The sequence below is a fragment of the Nymphalis io genome, chromosome 3, assembly GCF_905147045.1.
Source record: "Nymphalis io chromosome 3, ilAglIoxx1.1, whole genome shotgun sequence".
NCBI lineage: Eukaryota > Metazoa > Arthropoda > Insecta > Lepidoptera > Nymphalidae > Nymphalis > Nymphalis io.
Window position 1 is genome coordinate 6,719,720 of NC_065890.1, and position 17,208 is coordinate 6,736,927.

Below are 17,208 nucleotides of genomic sequence, written 5' to 3' on the forward strand. Positions count from 1 at the left end.
TTAGCTTATACTTTAATTCAACTTGGTGTTATGTAAATAGAAAAGAAAATATTAACCGAACTAGCTGTTTCTATGAACCATAGTAGAAGACAAAGAGTGACTGTCTCGTTGGTCTAGTGGCTTGATACAAGTCCGTAAACCTGGAGGTCCTGGGTTCAAATCCCAGGTCGGGCCAATAAAAAGTTATGGGATTTTTCTGTCAGAAAATTCTCAGTGGTAGCATGGAGTCTGGAAATTGGAAGTGTGTACGCTCCCGTGCCTAGGAAAGCATTTAAAGCCGTTGGTCCTGCGACTAAACTCTTTCCGGTTGTGTCGAATTGCCGTCCCATCAGATTATGAGAGCTGGTGAAAAGAGAGTGCCAAGTGCACTTTGTTTGCACACTTTTGCACTATAATATCTCCTGCGCAGTTGGCTAATCTCTCTTGAGATTGGCCGCCGTGGCCGAAAGCGGTCTAGAGGAAATTATTATTATTATTAGTGTAGAAGATATTTCAAAGATTCTGCTCTATGAAAAATCTATATGTGTTATTTTTCTGCAGCGAAAAATATTAGAAATGTTATTTAGCAATAGAATATACTAACTGCATTTTGCAATTTCTCCATATATCATAATCATAAATATGACTGAATTACATAATGCCTACGTTTGTTGTATGTAGCCTTAAGTGTATTCGTTTTATTTTTATGCTTAAAAATTTAAAATAGAATTAAACAAGATTGAGAAATTGAAAGGCAAATATTGTTCAACATATTCGCATTTCAAATAATGGTGTGTGTTTCTTTGTCATTTACCATCTAAATATGCACTCAAATAGAAAATTTATAATTATCTTACTATAATTTTTTTCTATAATTTTTTATTACTCTTAAAGACATAATGCGTTTTATTTACATTTATATCCAGGTTTTTGGTAATCTTTTTTTTTGTAGAATAGGAAGGTGGACGAGCATATGGTAAGTAGTCACCTGATGTTAAGTGGTCACCAACGCCCATAGACATTGGCATTGTAAGAAATGTTAACCATTGCTTACATCACTAATGCGCCACCAACCTTGGGAACTAAGATGTTATTTATTATAGTTATACTTATGCCTGTAATCACACTTTTTTTTGTTTCGCTGGAAAAACGCGTTTACGCGTTTCCCCCACTTGAAGTGGGGGGGTATGTGAGACTCGCCGGCGCCGAGCATGCGCCGGAATACCCACTAAAAAACCAGCGGTACCCACACCGCCTTTTGGAGGGGCGTCACAGGATCGCTTCCGCAGGGTACAAAGACCCCCTAACCCCGGCAACACTTACGGCGGGAGGAGAAGATGTGCATAGCGCCGACGTCTTCTCCCCGGTCTTACTCGGCGATGCGAGTCAGCGGAGGCCCTCTCCTCACGCTCCCGCTCCGCTGCCTCCTTCTGCGACATGACTTTTTCCCAGAAGGAGACCGTCTCCAACCAGCACCTCTCGCTACCAAGCATGGCGTTTATCACACTCGGCAGTGAGAGGTCTTCACCGACTAAGGCCGCCAGGGACAGGCGCTGAGGTCTCCAAGCGGCACATTCCATCAGAGTGTGGCACGCTGTGTCCGAAGGCGCACCACATTCATGGCAGGAGGGTGTCACCTCCCGCCTCGCTATCCGGTGCAGGTACTTACCGAAACAACCGTGTCCGGTAAGTACCTGCGTCAGCCTGAATGTGAGTGTGCCATGACTCCGTTCCACCAGGGCGGCAGCAGCGCTTATAAGCTTCGGGCCGAGTTGGATAAAATGCTGCCTGAAGCTCCATCGTCCGTCCAGGATCAGGCCCAAATACCTCATCTGGGCTTTAATCACCGTCCCTTGGACGGTGATAGACGCCCCTCGAGGGGGACCCCGACGTGGAACGTGGAATAGGAGGGCCTCTGTTTTTGTGACAGAGACCCTCAAGCCCAGCATCCCAATCCGGTCCATTGTAAGCGACACTCCGACCTCGGCCAGGCGGGCCGCATCCTGACAGGTCCGCCCCGTCGCCATGATGAGGGTGTCATCCGCGTAGCACAACACCCTCATCCCGGGAAGGATAGGGGCCCTCAGGAGCCAATCGAATCCGACGTTCCACAGAATTGGGCCGAGTACCGACCCCTGTGGAACGCCGCAGCCTTCCCAACGCCAGACAAGTCGCCCATCGCCCCCCTCCCAGAGGACCACTCGGTCGAGGAGGTATGCCCCCAACAGCCTTCTGAGATAGAAAGGCACCCCGTGGTATCGGAGTGACTCCCTTATAGTCTCGAAGGGAAGACTGTTGAAGGCGTTCGCTACATCCAGCGATACTGCCAGGACTACATCCCCTCGGGCCACCGCCTCCGTGGTCCAGGTCTTTAGGGCGTCCACCCCTCCCTGAACCCGTACTGAGCCTCTGAAAGACCCGGCCCACCTCCTTGAGGTGCTGAATAAGACGGGCAGCGAGGATCTTCTCGAAGAGCTTGCCCGTCTCATTCAGCAGCACAATTGGCCTATATGCCGAAGAGGAATCGAGTGGACGCCCCTCCTTCGGCAACAGAACCAACTTTCCCTCCTTCCACAGCTTCGGAAACTGCCCACTGGAAAGACATTCATCAAACAGTTCCCGAAGCCTCCACCTAGATGTTCCAGGGCGTCACGCAGAACACGCCCTGGAACCCCGTCCGGACCTGGCGCTGTGGTTCTGGCCCTCAATCGATCGAGGGCCATCTCCATCACTCGCTCCGTTACGTGTGGTGGAGCCGCACTGTCATCTTTTACAGAGCGAGGGGACATAATTGGTGGGAGGTGTTCACCTGGTTGGGGAAATAATTCACCAACCAGTCGCAGGAGGAGATCCGGTGGCAACGTTTCCGTCGCAGGGGCACCGTGTGTGCGGAACTTTCCTCGCACACCGCGGTACGGGCGTCCCCACAGGTCCCTGTTCAGGCCCACCAGAAGCTTCTCCCTTGCTCTCTCCTTAGCTTGACTTATCACCTGCAGCAGCTCCTTTTTCAGCTGACGATAAGTGGCCCACAGCCATCCCTCCAAGTCCGCGTCGAGGCCGTTGTGCCTGCGACAGCGGACGTATGCCCTCCGCGCCCGGTTACAGGTCGCCCGAAGCTCCGCTATTTTGGGCGACCACCAGTATACCTGGCGGCGCGGTACCCTGCGCCGGGTCCTCGGCATGGCCGCATCGCAAACCTCCTTTAGAGCGCTGCGTATGCGGTCCGCCAGCTCGTCGACACTGGAACACTCCCTCCTTCTCGCGGAACCCCATCGCTGCACGATAGCAGCTTCCCTGACCAGCTCGTGAGCTCGTGAGTGGATCGTGATCCAGCTGGCCAGGGGAGCGTGGTTGGCACCCTCAGAGGTTCCGCTGGCCTTCTAGAGGTGGAGATCTCAAACCGGATGTATCTATGGTCCGACAGAGTCTCCACCTCCTCCTCCACTCTCCAATTTCTCACTCTGCGCGCCGCGACAGGCGTAGCGAATGATAAGTCTACCACGGACCCTCCCTGCTGCCTCACGCAGGTGTGCACCTGCCCACTGTTAAGTAGGGACAGGCTGGAGAGGAAGGCCCACACCTGGACAGCCCTCCCTCGCGGATTCGTGACAAGATTTCCCCAGGCACGTGATTTCGCATTGAAGTCACCGAGAACCACTATCGTTTTCGGTGACTGCCTGGACACCGCAGCTCTGACAGAACTGAGGTAGCTCTCGAACTCCACCAGGCCGCGGTTGGGGGAGAAGTACGTTCCTACTACTACGTACTCTCCCCACCCCGCCACTACGTAGCCCGAGCCCCTCTCAATGAGTGAAAAGGAAGGACCCATACCGCTCCGAGTGAGGACTGCCACGGTGCCGTCCAAGTCCCCTACCCAGTGAGATAACGGAGGAACGAAATAGGGCTTGCAGGCCACAGCCAGGTCGATTTGCCACTCCGCCATGGACTGCAGTAACAAGTCCTGAGCCCCGGCGCAGTGGTTGACGTTCGTCTGGAGGAAGCTGAGTTTGTCACTCATGTTGACATGGCTGCTTCCCCTTCGGCCTGGCACCGTCCGACGTTGGTGATGGTGTGAGTGCCTAATACCATCTTTCCTTTTGTGAAGGGAGGGTTATACTCTCCAGAGCCCATCACGTGCCCAGAGGGTCTTCCAGCGTCCGCACATACTGCACAGTGCAGCTTTCCAGTGCAGGTCGAAGACTTGTGGCCCTCGACACCACACCGGAAGCAAAGCCCACCTCGTTCCGCCTTATATGGGCAGAGCCCTTGGATGGGCAGAGCAATGCCTGTAATTACACTGGCTCAATCACCCTTCAAACTGGAACACAACAATACCAAGTACTGCTGTTTTGCGGTAGAATATCTGATGAGTGGGTGTTACCTACCCAGACAAGCTTGCCCAAAGCTCTACCACCAGTAAAGTTTTGGTAACCTAAAATTAATGAAAGTATTTATTATAAGCGAAGTACCCGATGAACTAATATATAGAAGGTTTTATTGTTGATGCTTATACTCTGTATTACTATTACAGGTATGGCAGAATAGTTATAGTAATGATTATTAATTAATTTACCCTCCTTTTTAAAAGTTCAAGCTTTTGATCAACATATGGTTTAATAATTGTACGGCAGATCTTATTAAATAATCATTGCTCTATGAGCAGTAAACCATTTTAACTTTTAAATGATTAGGTACCTCATTATGAAAGGAAATAAATTTTGAATTATTTAATTCTATTTGAGATAATTTAATACCATTTCTTTTAAATCATATATTTAAAAAAGTTTTGACATTTTAACCCTGTCTTACGAAGAAGATTCACACACTATTGATTTATCTCGGTACAATGTATGCCGGAAGTGACTTTCTAGAAAACCGGTAAAACGACACGGTTCAATTAATCGAATATGTTTTATTTGAATAATAGTGACTGATAACTTGAAAAAGTTAATTTTACAAAAGAGTGAAAATAATAGTTTTTTTTAATTTATTAAATATTTATTGAACAAAAAATTTATTTAATAATAAAAAATATGATAGTAAAATTTGCTTATGTTTTTTAAAAATGTTATGTATACTGTTATACCGATGACAATAACTCCTTTCAGGATTTATTTCGATTTGTATGTGTCTGTCCGTCTTTTTGGCATGGCTAATGTACCCAATTACTATTTATATAAATTTAAGATAAATGTAAAATAAAATTATGTACGCACATATTCAAGGAATAAAGAGTACTGATCTTTTACAATAGTTTTTAAGAAGTGTTGACAATTAAGTAATTTAAATATTAATACCACCTTTCTATGTTGATCTCTTCGTACATAACTCGTGTTGTCGTTTTTTATTAAGCGTTATTGCTCTAATCAAACGTATCCCTTCTCTTTCTAACATTCAAATTCAAATGTTACAATGAACATAGAGACTACTCAATTTCCAACGCATAAGGTATATAAGTATATATAACTATAACTTGAATTTATAGCTCAAAGAATTTATTTGGTGTAGTTTTATTATTGCAGAAAACTTGTGCTTTATTCAAGTAGAACAAAAAACTATTGTCCGATATAAGGAGGTATTTCTTCTTACAGTAATTAAACGAGAACGTCGTTGAATTATGTCAAGAAATATTGAATATAATAAATAAAAAATATTGCATATTTTACTTATTATACATGACATATTAAAATATGTATTTATTTATTTAAAAAATACATATTAACAAGTTTAAGTATTATTAAATGAATATTATTTAAGCATACTCTTATGCTCTACCCAAATATTTTGATTTAAATTCTTTCACATAAGGTCGTCTGGTAAAATATATGTACATATATATATTTATACACAATGAATACTGTGAAGGCTTTTAATATGCTAAAATTTTATTCATCTATTTAAAGCTTAAAATTATAAAGGCCTATATATATATATATATTTATATTAATTATTTTATAAAATGTCTATTGCATTTTATTATTTAAACATCACCCATACGTATGAATGTATTAAGGCGTTCATTTACAATATTAAAATAGTTAGCAACATAATGGTAGAGTTAACTGACAAACTTTCGCGTACAAATAGGAACGATAAAAGTTTTATAATTACCTTACCAAACGTTACCTAAGCACTTTTTTTCTAAAGTTGAATATGAAGATGTTCAAGATTTTAATAGATCACTTGTTACTTAAAGCCAACTTTTTAATTATATATGTACATATATTCATTCAATATAAGGTAAAAGTAACAGTCTGTTAATGTCCCATTACTAGGCTTAGGTCTCATCTTCTTTAAAGCTGAAGGTTTGGTGGTTATTCCACCAAACTATTCCACTACAGGTTGGCGAATATACATGCAGCATAATTTCATCCAGCACATGCCCTTTGTCTCAAGATACGATATAAAATATAAAAAAATTAAGCACATGAAAATTATAATAGTACTGGCTACTATTATACGTTGTTAAATTAAATTTTAACCCGGCATGTTTGGTTAAAATCCACGAATCTATTTATAAAATACCAACCATTTAGACCGTTGTTTTACATTTATAAATACAAGAAAAAAACATGGCTGTTTTATATGAAATATTTTTTAAAAACAAATATTGTAAATATTTTGTATGAGACCGAACAGGTTTCACGTAAAAATATTCCTCGTATGCACATACAGTCGTGCAAATCTCATGAGCAAAAATACTACATGCGCATTAACAAAACTCCGTTTGCTGATTGATGGATTATACTCCTCATACCCTATAAAATGTACTTATCTTGGATACAAATTTATTTACGTACGTACAAAAAAAATTATAATAATTGTCTATATCATATTTTTCCAGTAAGACGTAATAAACTGAAATTCTTTTGAATATATTCTATGTCATATTTAATATACATATGTCACTTGCAGTACTATGTTTGGGCTGTCTGGCATTTGAAAAAATCTTTCCAACAACAGTGTGCAGGTAGATAACAATAACTTTCTCTACAATTATATGTAAAGAAAGGTACGTATATATCCAAAAGTATTATAAACATGATATATATATTTTTTTCACCCATCCGCCTATTTATAACATATAGATAGGCGAATGGGAAAATAGGCCACCTGTTAAATTGACACCACCCATAAACATCGACGATGTAAAAAATATTAACCATTCTTTACATCGCCAATGCGCCACCAACCTTGGGAACGAAGATGTTATGTCCCTTTTGCCTGTAGTTACACTGGCTTACACACGGTTCAAGCCGGAACACAACAATACTAAGTATACTAAGCTATAATGGATATCTAATAATAACAGTTAGTCACAAATTTAACGTTTAATTAAAAAATATGACCGTTACACGGTAAAATTTATAAGAACGAAATCTGTAGTCAATTTAATTTGTAACAAGTTTAGTTTTTTTTTTTTAAACTAAATTAAAGATTTATTTTAGATTAGATTTTATTTTAGATTTTATTTTAGATTAGATTTTAGATTAGGTTATCCCCAGTAAAGAAAAGGTTAAAGAAACAAAATTCGGAAGGATGCTTTTACAAATTGATATGAAGTTGACGTTTATATTAAGACTAACAAATAGAAATGCTTGAAATGATATCAAAGATAAATAAAACATAAAAACAATATTAATAAAAACAAAAAATATAAACCTTCGACAATCTATTAAAGCCTGATACTATATAACCTTATGGATATTATTATTGGTATTTACAGTTCCTAAAGTAAATCATTAAATTAGTTCGATTCATACTTCCGCATTATTAAACAAGTACGCAAAGCCTAGATGTAAGAATATAAATAAGAACTTACGTAGAATAAAATGCTTATATTTAAGCGCATTATTACTCTACCAATACGTTGATTGATTAATAATTAAAACCTGACATATGTATAAGGTTTCATTATTTTTTGATAGATGGCAATTTGTTTAATAGTTGGATCTAATGAATGCACGTATAAAAGTTTAATAATTAAAGTGAATTTATAAGAAAATGGGACAATAATTGTGGATTTCTTATAAAGTTTTTCATATTATGTAAACGATATCAAATTGAAGCATTAAGATTTTAAAAGGTTAAACAACAACCATATTATTCTTCGTTAAGTACGTCTTAGTATCAATACTAGTAATAGTAGTAGTATAGTAGAGTTGAAGAATGGACCTGGAGATGCAGGTGATTCACATCTGATGAGTGCAAAGGGTGTTGGCAGAAGTGTAAAGCGCTTTGGACGAGAGGGGCGGGCGGGGCGCAGATTGAGGCCACTATTTAATCGCACCGCGGCCGCGCAACGACCTGTTGTGATCCCGTCATGGCGCGCTACGCCCGTGTCGCTACTCTGGTCGCGTGTCTCTTGTTCGCCTGCGGTGAGTCCTAACCTTTATCTTACGCCTCCAGATGCCGTCTATTTCGCGACGTCATAGGTTACGCGACGTCATATCCGCACATCTGAGAGTAAATAGTGGATGCGTCAATTTCTAGTGCTGCTTAAAAGTGAACAGTGAAGTTGCACGAACTATCCGTCGCGAGATAGACCGTGTCTCTACAAAGTTTCCGAATGAATGCAGTCAGAACGTGATCTCCTTGCATCAAATGACTTAAGAATGTAATAAGCAGGCTGCAAGCCTTTCAAGGACAATTTTAAAAGATACTACTATCGAGCTCTTAATACGTGTGCCGGTATAGTGCACCTAGTTTAAAAAATATTTATCAAAATAAGTGTCTCAGTAAAACGAATTTTCTATATTTTCGTAGTAAGTTTACAGCTGGCTCTAATAAAGCTAGTTTACACTCGAAAGTTTAGTGGAGTGTTTTGAATTAGTAAAATTCGTTTGACTTAAGTCTTAGCACAAAAACATATTTCGTTAAATACATATTATTATGACTTACTGCGACTGCGCATTGTGGTTGCGGAGAACTTTCACATTTGGTCCGTGTTGCGTTGCGGCTGCGCCGCTGACGTCACTCCAGAACCGCGTCGTAATCGCGTAGCATTGCGCGGCGCTCGAACTGAAAATCATAGAAAATAATTAAATCAGCAATAACTATTTAATAACAATTTTTTTACGTGAATATTAGTAGTAGTGAATATCAGTCTTGCAACTTTTTCGTTAGAATTATTTATATACAAGATTTTTTAAATCTATTGATCAAGGATCTGATTAGATTAATTATGGTCAAAATAGAATGATGGATAAAATTACATAACTACTAATCACAGCTTTTTAGTTTTAATATAAACAAGAAGTGAGTTTTCATTAGTCTTGACTTTTAATAACTTATAAAATTTAAGTAAATATCAATTTTAATTGCCATCTAAATAGATATTATACGTAACGGTTTAAAGATTGTAATATTGTTGTTTTTGGTCAAGGTCGTTAATACCTCATTTGTTAAGCAGCTTAAAATATACCTTTCAAATTTTTTTAATTAACTCACTTATTTAAGTACTAAATGATGACGGGGCTGTATCTGAACAAAATGTACGAAATTTATTTGCATAAATAGGTAGTAATATAAATTTCTGACTTTCCACTTGAGTGAAATCATTAAATATATATTTATAAAACAAAACTACAAAATAATATAACTGTAAATAAATTAGATCATCCAGTGTCGTAAACTTTATCGAGTAAACAATATAATAATAATATATCTCTATTTGCGTAACAATCTTTCTGATTCATGGTTTTTCCAAGTCACAATCTAGAATTAGGTTCAAAAGTTTTAAGGACTATTGCGTTTAGACACGTTTTTCATATTCTTAAAACATATGGTATACTATTTTATTTAAATAGCCAATTTAATAACTCATCGATTCATACTAGTAACAGATTATTTAAAACTTACAAAACGATTTTATAACCAGTTGCGTAGTTAAGGTCAAATATTTGGCACAAATCAAGTCGTAATATTTGCATCTAAATTGCTACTAAATCCTTATTATGCGACACGACGCTTTATAATAAATAATCAATTCAAATCAAATTTAATTCAATTATTATAATTAATAAATTATCTAATTATCCATTAAATTAAATCCTTTCTTTTATTTTATATTGAAAAAGTACATCAGTGTGTGTTTTTCAACATACGATATACTAACAAACATTTTAATTTGTGACACATGTCTGCATCGATTCTTAAGCCACTTTTTTACAGACGATGTGTAATTACAAACCGTACAACCATTAATTTGGTTGATGTCGAAAGGTTAAATTCGTCATATTTTATTCCAAACATCTCATCCATTACGTGATGTTATTCAGAGATAGTAAATGTCAATCCTAAAGTAGACAGGGCCATAAAAGTTCAGTGTGCATTGAGACTCAGTCCTTCATTTATCGTAATAGCTTTATACATTATATATTTTATAATTAGCAAATAGATTCAAAGAACTTTAAGCGAGTATACTTGAATCTATTCAAAAGCCTTAAATATATGTACTAAAATGTACATTAAGTAATATATTTTTTACCGAGCGGCAATTTATTTTTTAATATTAAGTTTGTTATATAGTATCAAATTATCGACTGCTAAATTTCGAATAAATCGTCTATGAAGGAGTTCAAATCAATTACGTTGTAAATATTGTTTACACGCAAGCATAAACATTCAACTATTTAAGAATTTTTACATATTTTATTAAGCTGTAAGAAATCCAACCTCACGTTAATAACATTTACTTATATATTTGTTATAACATTGAATCTGGTGAAGTATTAGTAAATAGTTCCCGTTATTTTATATAATTATCATAATTTTTGACATTATTCTTTATTGCTCAATGCTCATATGTAAACAATATAACAGTTAACCAACAGTTCATATTAATATGCTTATATGAAAAAGACTTGTAGTATTGCAAATTTACTATGTGCGATGTTATACATACTTCTTTATAACGCAGTTACCAAAGTGTAACGCAAACAAGTCGTGGGAGCAATTTAATTAAAAAAAAAACATTGTGGATTTGAACACATCGTGAGAAGGTATTGCGCTCACGTCTAGATTCAGCATGGTGTCACGTATCATCGAATATCTCGAATGTTATTACGTTTCTCACGATTTTATTTCTGAGTGACTCTGACTATTCGTTTATTAGATCAAACTTTAATAAATTATACGTATGTTCATCATAAGCCAGTTATAGTAACCAATCAATATTAATATTTGAAATGCTTATTCCAAAACAAATATTTTTCATGAGCTACATACATATTTTTAGTTTAGCTCTAAATATGTAACACAAACTCTTACAACATGGTTGGTCGAAACACTTATGAAATAACAAGTTGATCATAAATAAATAGTGAAAGTATTGTAAAAATGCAACATTTTTCAGGCATTTCAAAATGCTAGTCTTTTCATTATTAACAAATACTGATGCAAATTTTAAAATAAAAAATAGTATATAAAATTAATGTTAATAGTTTTATTTAATTAGATTATATTCACAGTCATAACCGTAAAGTCATTATGTACATACTGATTCATCACTATCCCGTTATTCATATCATAATTGGACAGAAGGGAACCAATAGTAGAAAAGCCTTAAGGTAACATTCCATATTTATTAGTGATTGGTATGCAAGCGGCGCGTTGGGCCGACGCCCGCGCCATCGCTTTTGCCGCCGCATAACTGTGCATTTATACATCAACCTAGACACTGGAATAGGGTAATAAACATTAAATAAATAATAGAGCTATTTACTTTTTAAAGTCAATCCGAAACCACAACGGACTAACAAATCGTAATCAACTCAAGCACATAATTATTTTAATCAAGACATTACTTAAAGAAGATAATAAATATTATATAAATATATTTCTAAGTTTAAAGTAATATTAAACAGTTCTTAAAATACTGTACTCAACTTATTAAGTTATACACAAATCATAATAAATTAATTTAAAAATAATTGATCGCGGCCGTATTAAAGACTTCAACGCGCTCTAGGTACTCGCTCAAAGCAATATAAATATTATTTGACACGTGGCTTATTACTACGGGAGCCTATTTAAGGGTGTATAAGTTTAAAGATCTACTACACATAGTATATAACTGCCCAAACACGTGGTAGATCCGGGTCAAAGAGGACAAGTTCTCATTTATCGTTCCGGTGACAACTATTTTTTATTGCGTCATGTTTTATTCATGTCTTACTGCTATCGAAAATAGAATAACTATTATTGAGCAACTAAATTAACTAAAAGATTACTATTTTTTATGTATTTAGAGGCAATCATTTAATTTCGAATATAATAAAACACTGCAATCTAATTAAGCTGTATATTATTTGACATTCTCACGAATATAATGATTGAGAAATCTATTATATGAAAACTTTAATATATTCTAGAACAACAGTCGGCAATGATACCAGGGTTGTATTATTTCCTGTTTACATTCACAAGGTTGGTGTCTTTACTATCTTAAATGTTGTACATGAATTATTGATACAACTAGAAGTAATCCGATATATATATTTTTAATAAATCATTATTGACTTATTTATTTCTGAAAGAATTATTTTAGCAAAGGAAGTAAATATGTATATGTTTTTACTCCTGCTAGGTTAAGTATTGCAAAATCAACAAATTAGAGTAAGACAGAGAAATACGAACAATGAATGGTATATCGTTAATACGGTCGCGGGGCAAAGTTGTACGCTCGCACGGCTCGCACCCACTTTATTACTTCTCGTAAGCATTCTATTAGATAATATTGTAAGAGTTTAGTTTCCTTGAGTTACGTTGGCATATTACGCACACGCACACATATACACCTAATATGCACATACACTATCTACATTAAAACTTTATTTTTTATAAAAAATTAGCTACGTGCATCGAGGTCCTTATTAGCAAAAAACGACAAATATTAAATGAAAATGTTTTTTTAAATTATTCTTAGCAAAACTATAATAGCACTTACATGAACTTATTTTTTCAAACATGCATATAAAGCACTAAATTATCATATAAGTTTCTTATATTTTATAGTAATATTTCAAATAGGCAAATATTACTGATTTCCTGATCAATACTTAGCGGTCAAGTAAATCAACTATTCCGTGACCTTTTCGAATTATAATAATTTCATCAGATCTCCTACACAAAGCATCAAATACCATGCATAATATAACAATTTGTACATCCAGAAGAACTTAGAAAGAGTCGTCCTTGTCGCTTGCTTAAGCGCTGACATTTTAAGCAAGTCAAATGTCTCGTGCGCTCACTTCACCTTTGACATTTGTGTACATCTTCAAGTGACATTTTACCTCTTATATAAAAAACCACAAAGCATTAATTATTTACTTATTTTAATATTATAATACAACAGTAAAAAGTAACGGCTTGTCGTTTATTTGGCTTCCTAGTTTTGTTTGATATGACGTGTGTCATATCGATGGACGATTGAAGGACATCACACATTTATATAACTAATTTATTTGTTTTAGGTATTCGTTAATTATAAATTTATTTTGCAGGAGTTGCTGATGGGCAACGTTATCGGCGGCAAGCGGATGACTCTAAGAAAGACGAAAGCCTGGAACAAGAGCTATGTAAGGACAAGGACGCTGGCGAATGGTTCCGGCTGGTAGCCGGCGAGGACGACAACTGTCGCGACGTCATTCAGTGTACCGCCTCGGTCAGTGCAATAGGCGATTACTACTTTTACACGCATACCCTTTCTTGTATCAACAGCCGTATATGTATCAATGCCAAATGCAATGTTCGTCTCTGTTACAAACACCGTTTAAAAATTCTCATTAAATACGCGTAATTTTGCCCTGTTTATGTACCTAGGCTATAGTCTACAACTTAGAATTAATACGATATAAATATGTATATCGTGACTTACCGACCTTGTTTATATTTAAATTAGATGTGTTCTGGTCATCGATAGACTTAAATATCTATCAGATGGAATTCCACAAACTGTCATATATACGATTCGCGTAATTTAAATACCTTCATTATCAATGATTTTAATTATAGCCGAATGAATATTTTAATCTACTTACGATAACTTAAAACATGTTTGAAACAAATTTTACGATAGATCATAGATTAACATATTTTTACTTTCAAATTTATTTTATTCAAATTTTCACATACTTTTGTATTCCAATAAGCTTAAAGTTAAAAACTGATATGTAACAAGCAATTTTCCTCATACTAATAGGGTATTCAAGCTATCCGATGTCCGGCCGGTCTATTCTTTGATATTGAAAAACAAACATGTGACTGGAAAGATGCTGTGAAGAACTGTAAACTAAAGAACAAAGAACGTAAAATAAAGCCTCTTCTCTACACCGAAGAGCCTCTCTGCCAGGACGGTTTCTTGGCTTGCGGAGATGCCGTCTGCATTGAACGAGGATTATTCTGTAATGGAGAGAAAGACTGCGCCGATGGATCCGACGAGAACTCGTGTGGTAAGTAAAACAACTTACAAGTGAGCCTTAATTTTTTGTTAGGTGATTAAGGATCTAATCTTAAAGTAAAACACATCGCTGAACTTGACAACTATAAATAAAAACTGGATTGTGAGACGTGACGAACGACTTGCCTGAAATGCCAATCACTTGGCCTAAAAAAACATCTCAATGCTATGTCGCAACGTGCCTTAACCAAATGGGGTGTTTATTTTATTTACATTTTGTTGAATATGTTAACATTTAGTTTTGTATTATGCAACATTTTCTACGCAGATAAATGAAATAAGCCTAGTTTTATACCGAATTGTTAGAATTGGAAAGTTCAATGTTGTTTAATGAAACATTTTTCTGACCTCAAATGTTGCTACTCGGTATGCATTCTAAGAAACAAAGTTTGATTCATTGCATTTGAAATGACTTCAAAACAAAATTTACTTCATTGTGAGCATATATAGTTACGACGCATGCAGAATACAATATTTAACTTAATCATTGTTTATATATAGATTCACTCTTTTATATAAAATCGCAAATATTACAAGCGATTCGGACAAGCAGAGTAAAGATTGGTAATCGCTTATTTTTCTTGCATATTTTAATATGAATTAATTTAGTTACACAATTTACACGTTATACTAGTTTCTGTTGTGTGAATTTATTGCTATATATCACGATCACCATGTTTTGTATCAAAAAGTGAAATCAAAATGGACGTTGACTGTCCCGAGCGGTATAACGAAGCGAAAGTACCCATACAGGTTCCGAAGCCACGTGTCTCTAATAACTTCAGATATGCACACATGTTGTTAATTATTATCAAAAGCACTCTGTGTTATGTCAAATCTTACAAGTTATAATGCTTATAATTTATGAAATACTATAGTTCGTAGAATTTTTAAATTAGGAACATTCTCATTTTTTTCTAGATATTGATAACGACCCAAACAGGGCTCCACCATGTGACACTTCACAGTGTGTGTTACCTGATTGCTTCTGCTCTGAAGATGGAACAGTCATCCCTGGTGATTTACCTGCAAGAGACGTTCCTCAAATGATCACCATAACATTTGACGACGCTATCAACAATAACAACATCGAATTATACAAAGAAATATTCAATGGAAAACGTAAAAACCCAAACGGTTGTGACATCAAGGCCACATTCTTTGTTTCACACAAATACACGAACTACTCAGCCGTGCATGAAACTCACAGAAAGGGACATGAAATTGCCGTACATTCGATCACGTAAGTACATTAAACATTTAGGGTATGTATTTTCTTTCTATAATGATTTTTTTGTTTTAAATCTATTCCTTTCAATGTTTCTATGCAGGCATAATGATGATGAAAGATTTTGGAGCAATGCTACTGTTGACGATTGGGGCAAGGAAATGGCTGGAATGAGAGTAATTATAGAAAAATTCGCAAATGTCACTGATAACAGCGTTGTAGGCGTTCGTGCACCTTATCTGCGCGTCGGTGGCAATAACCAATTTACAATGATGGAAGAACAAGCTTTTCTGTACGACAGTACTATCACCGCACCTCTCTCAAACCCCCCTCTATGGCCATACACCATGTACTTCCGCATGCCTCACCGCTGCCATGGTAATTTACAAAGCTGCCCAACAAGGAGTCACGCAGTTTGGGAAATGGTGATGAATGAACTTGATCGCCGTGAAGATCCCACTAACGACGAATACTTACCAGGATGTGCGATGGTTGACTCTTGTTCAAATATTCTTACCGGTGACCAGTTTTACAATTTCTTAAACCATAACTTTGATCGTCATTATGATCAAAACAGAGCCCCACTTGGTCTTTACTTCCACGCTGCCTGGTTGAAAAATAATCCTGAGTTCTTAGAAGCATTCTTATACTGGATTGATGAAATTCTTGAAAGTCACAATGATGTATATTTTGTAACAATGACACAAGTAATTCAATGGATTCAAAATCCTCGTACCGTCACAGAGGCCAAGAACTTTGAGCCATGGAGAGAAAAGTGTGCCGTAGAAGGTTATCCTGCCTGTTGGGTACCTCATTCATGTAAACTCATATCCAAGGAAGTTCCCGGAGAAACCATCAATTTACAGACCTGCGTCAGGTGCCCAGTCAATTACCCCTGGCTCAATGACCCAACAGGCGACGGTCATTATTAAATGAGATCTCGCGCCTCGCGTGGTGCAAATTAGTTATGTAATAAAATAAATTGCAATTATTAATTGCAAGGACATTATATTCGGGTTTAAATAAAATAAATGACAACTTAACAGTGTTGACTTATTCGATGAATATGTGTCCGTGTAATAAAATGTACTGGGTCATAATCCCGTCAGTAGTCTAAGTACCTACCTAACTGTATGTAATATAGATTCACATGATATTTAATAGGTCTGTTTTAATACTTTATGTGATTTTTCTACTGTAAGTCTGTTGGATAAAATTATAAATACAAAATATAAAAAATTCATCCTGTTTTTTTTTATTTACTCAAATAAAAATAAATAATCCTCGTGCACTTATTAATCATTTTTTTAAATATATGATATAAAATACAAACATTTTATTTCATTGAAATTGAGGCGGATAAGTATGCCGTTATTTAAGAATAAATAAAATTACAACCACAGGAAAATCAGCTTCTCAGTAATTTACATTAGAACCGTCCATTCACTTTATTTTATAACGAGACTGTCATACATTGTAACATTCATTCAATATACTAGTAATAGTATAGTAACAGCCTGTAAATGTCCCACTGCTGGGC

General features: G+C 36.5%; 1 protein-coding gene across 1 annotated transcript; it reads left to right on the forward strand.

Moving 5' to 3' along the window:
- The first annotated feature begins 8,223 nt into the window (after positions 1–8,223).
- On the forward strand, positions 8,224–16,911 carry LOC126780368 (chitin deacetylase 1). The gene is made up of 5 exons (XM_050504818.1): positions 8,224–8,357; positions 13,485–13,645; positions 14,183–14,432; positions 15,362–15,683; positions 15,772–16,911. Exons 1-5 carry the CDS (start codon positions 8,303–8,305, stop codon positions 16,598–16,600), a joined length of 1,617 nt encoding a protein of 538 aa, XP_050360775.1. The 5' UTR covers positions 8,224–8,302; the 3' UTR covers positions 16,601–16,911.
- Positions 16,912–17,208: the final 297 nt, after the last annotated feature.

What these genes read in the sequence shown, in the direction of transcription:
- LOC126780368 (XM_050504818.1), top strand. Translation starts at nt 8,303, where the DNA reads ATGGCGCGCTACGCCCGTGTCGCTACTCTGGTCGCGTGTCTCTTGTTC. An exon ending in GTGTCTCTTGTTCGCCTGCG is followed by an intron (nt 8,358 to 13,484) that starts GTGAGTCCTAAC and finishes TTTATTTTGCAG; the next exon opens with GAGTTGCTGATGGGCAACGT. An exon ending in TCATTCAGTGTACCGCCTCG is followed by an intron (nt 13,646 to 14,182) that starts GTCAGTGCAATA and finishes TCATACTAATAG; the next exon opens with GGTATTCAAGCTATCCGATG.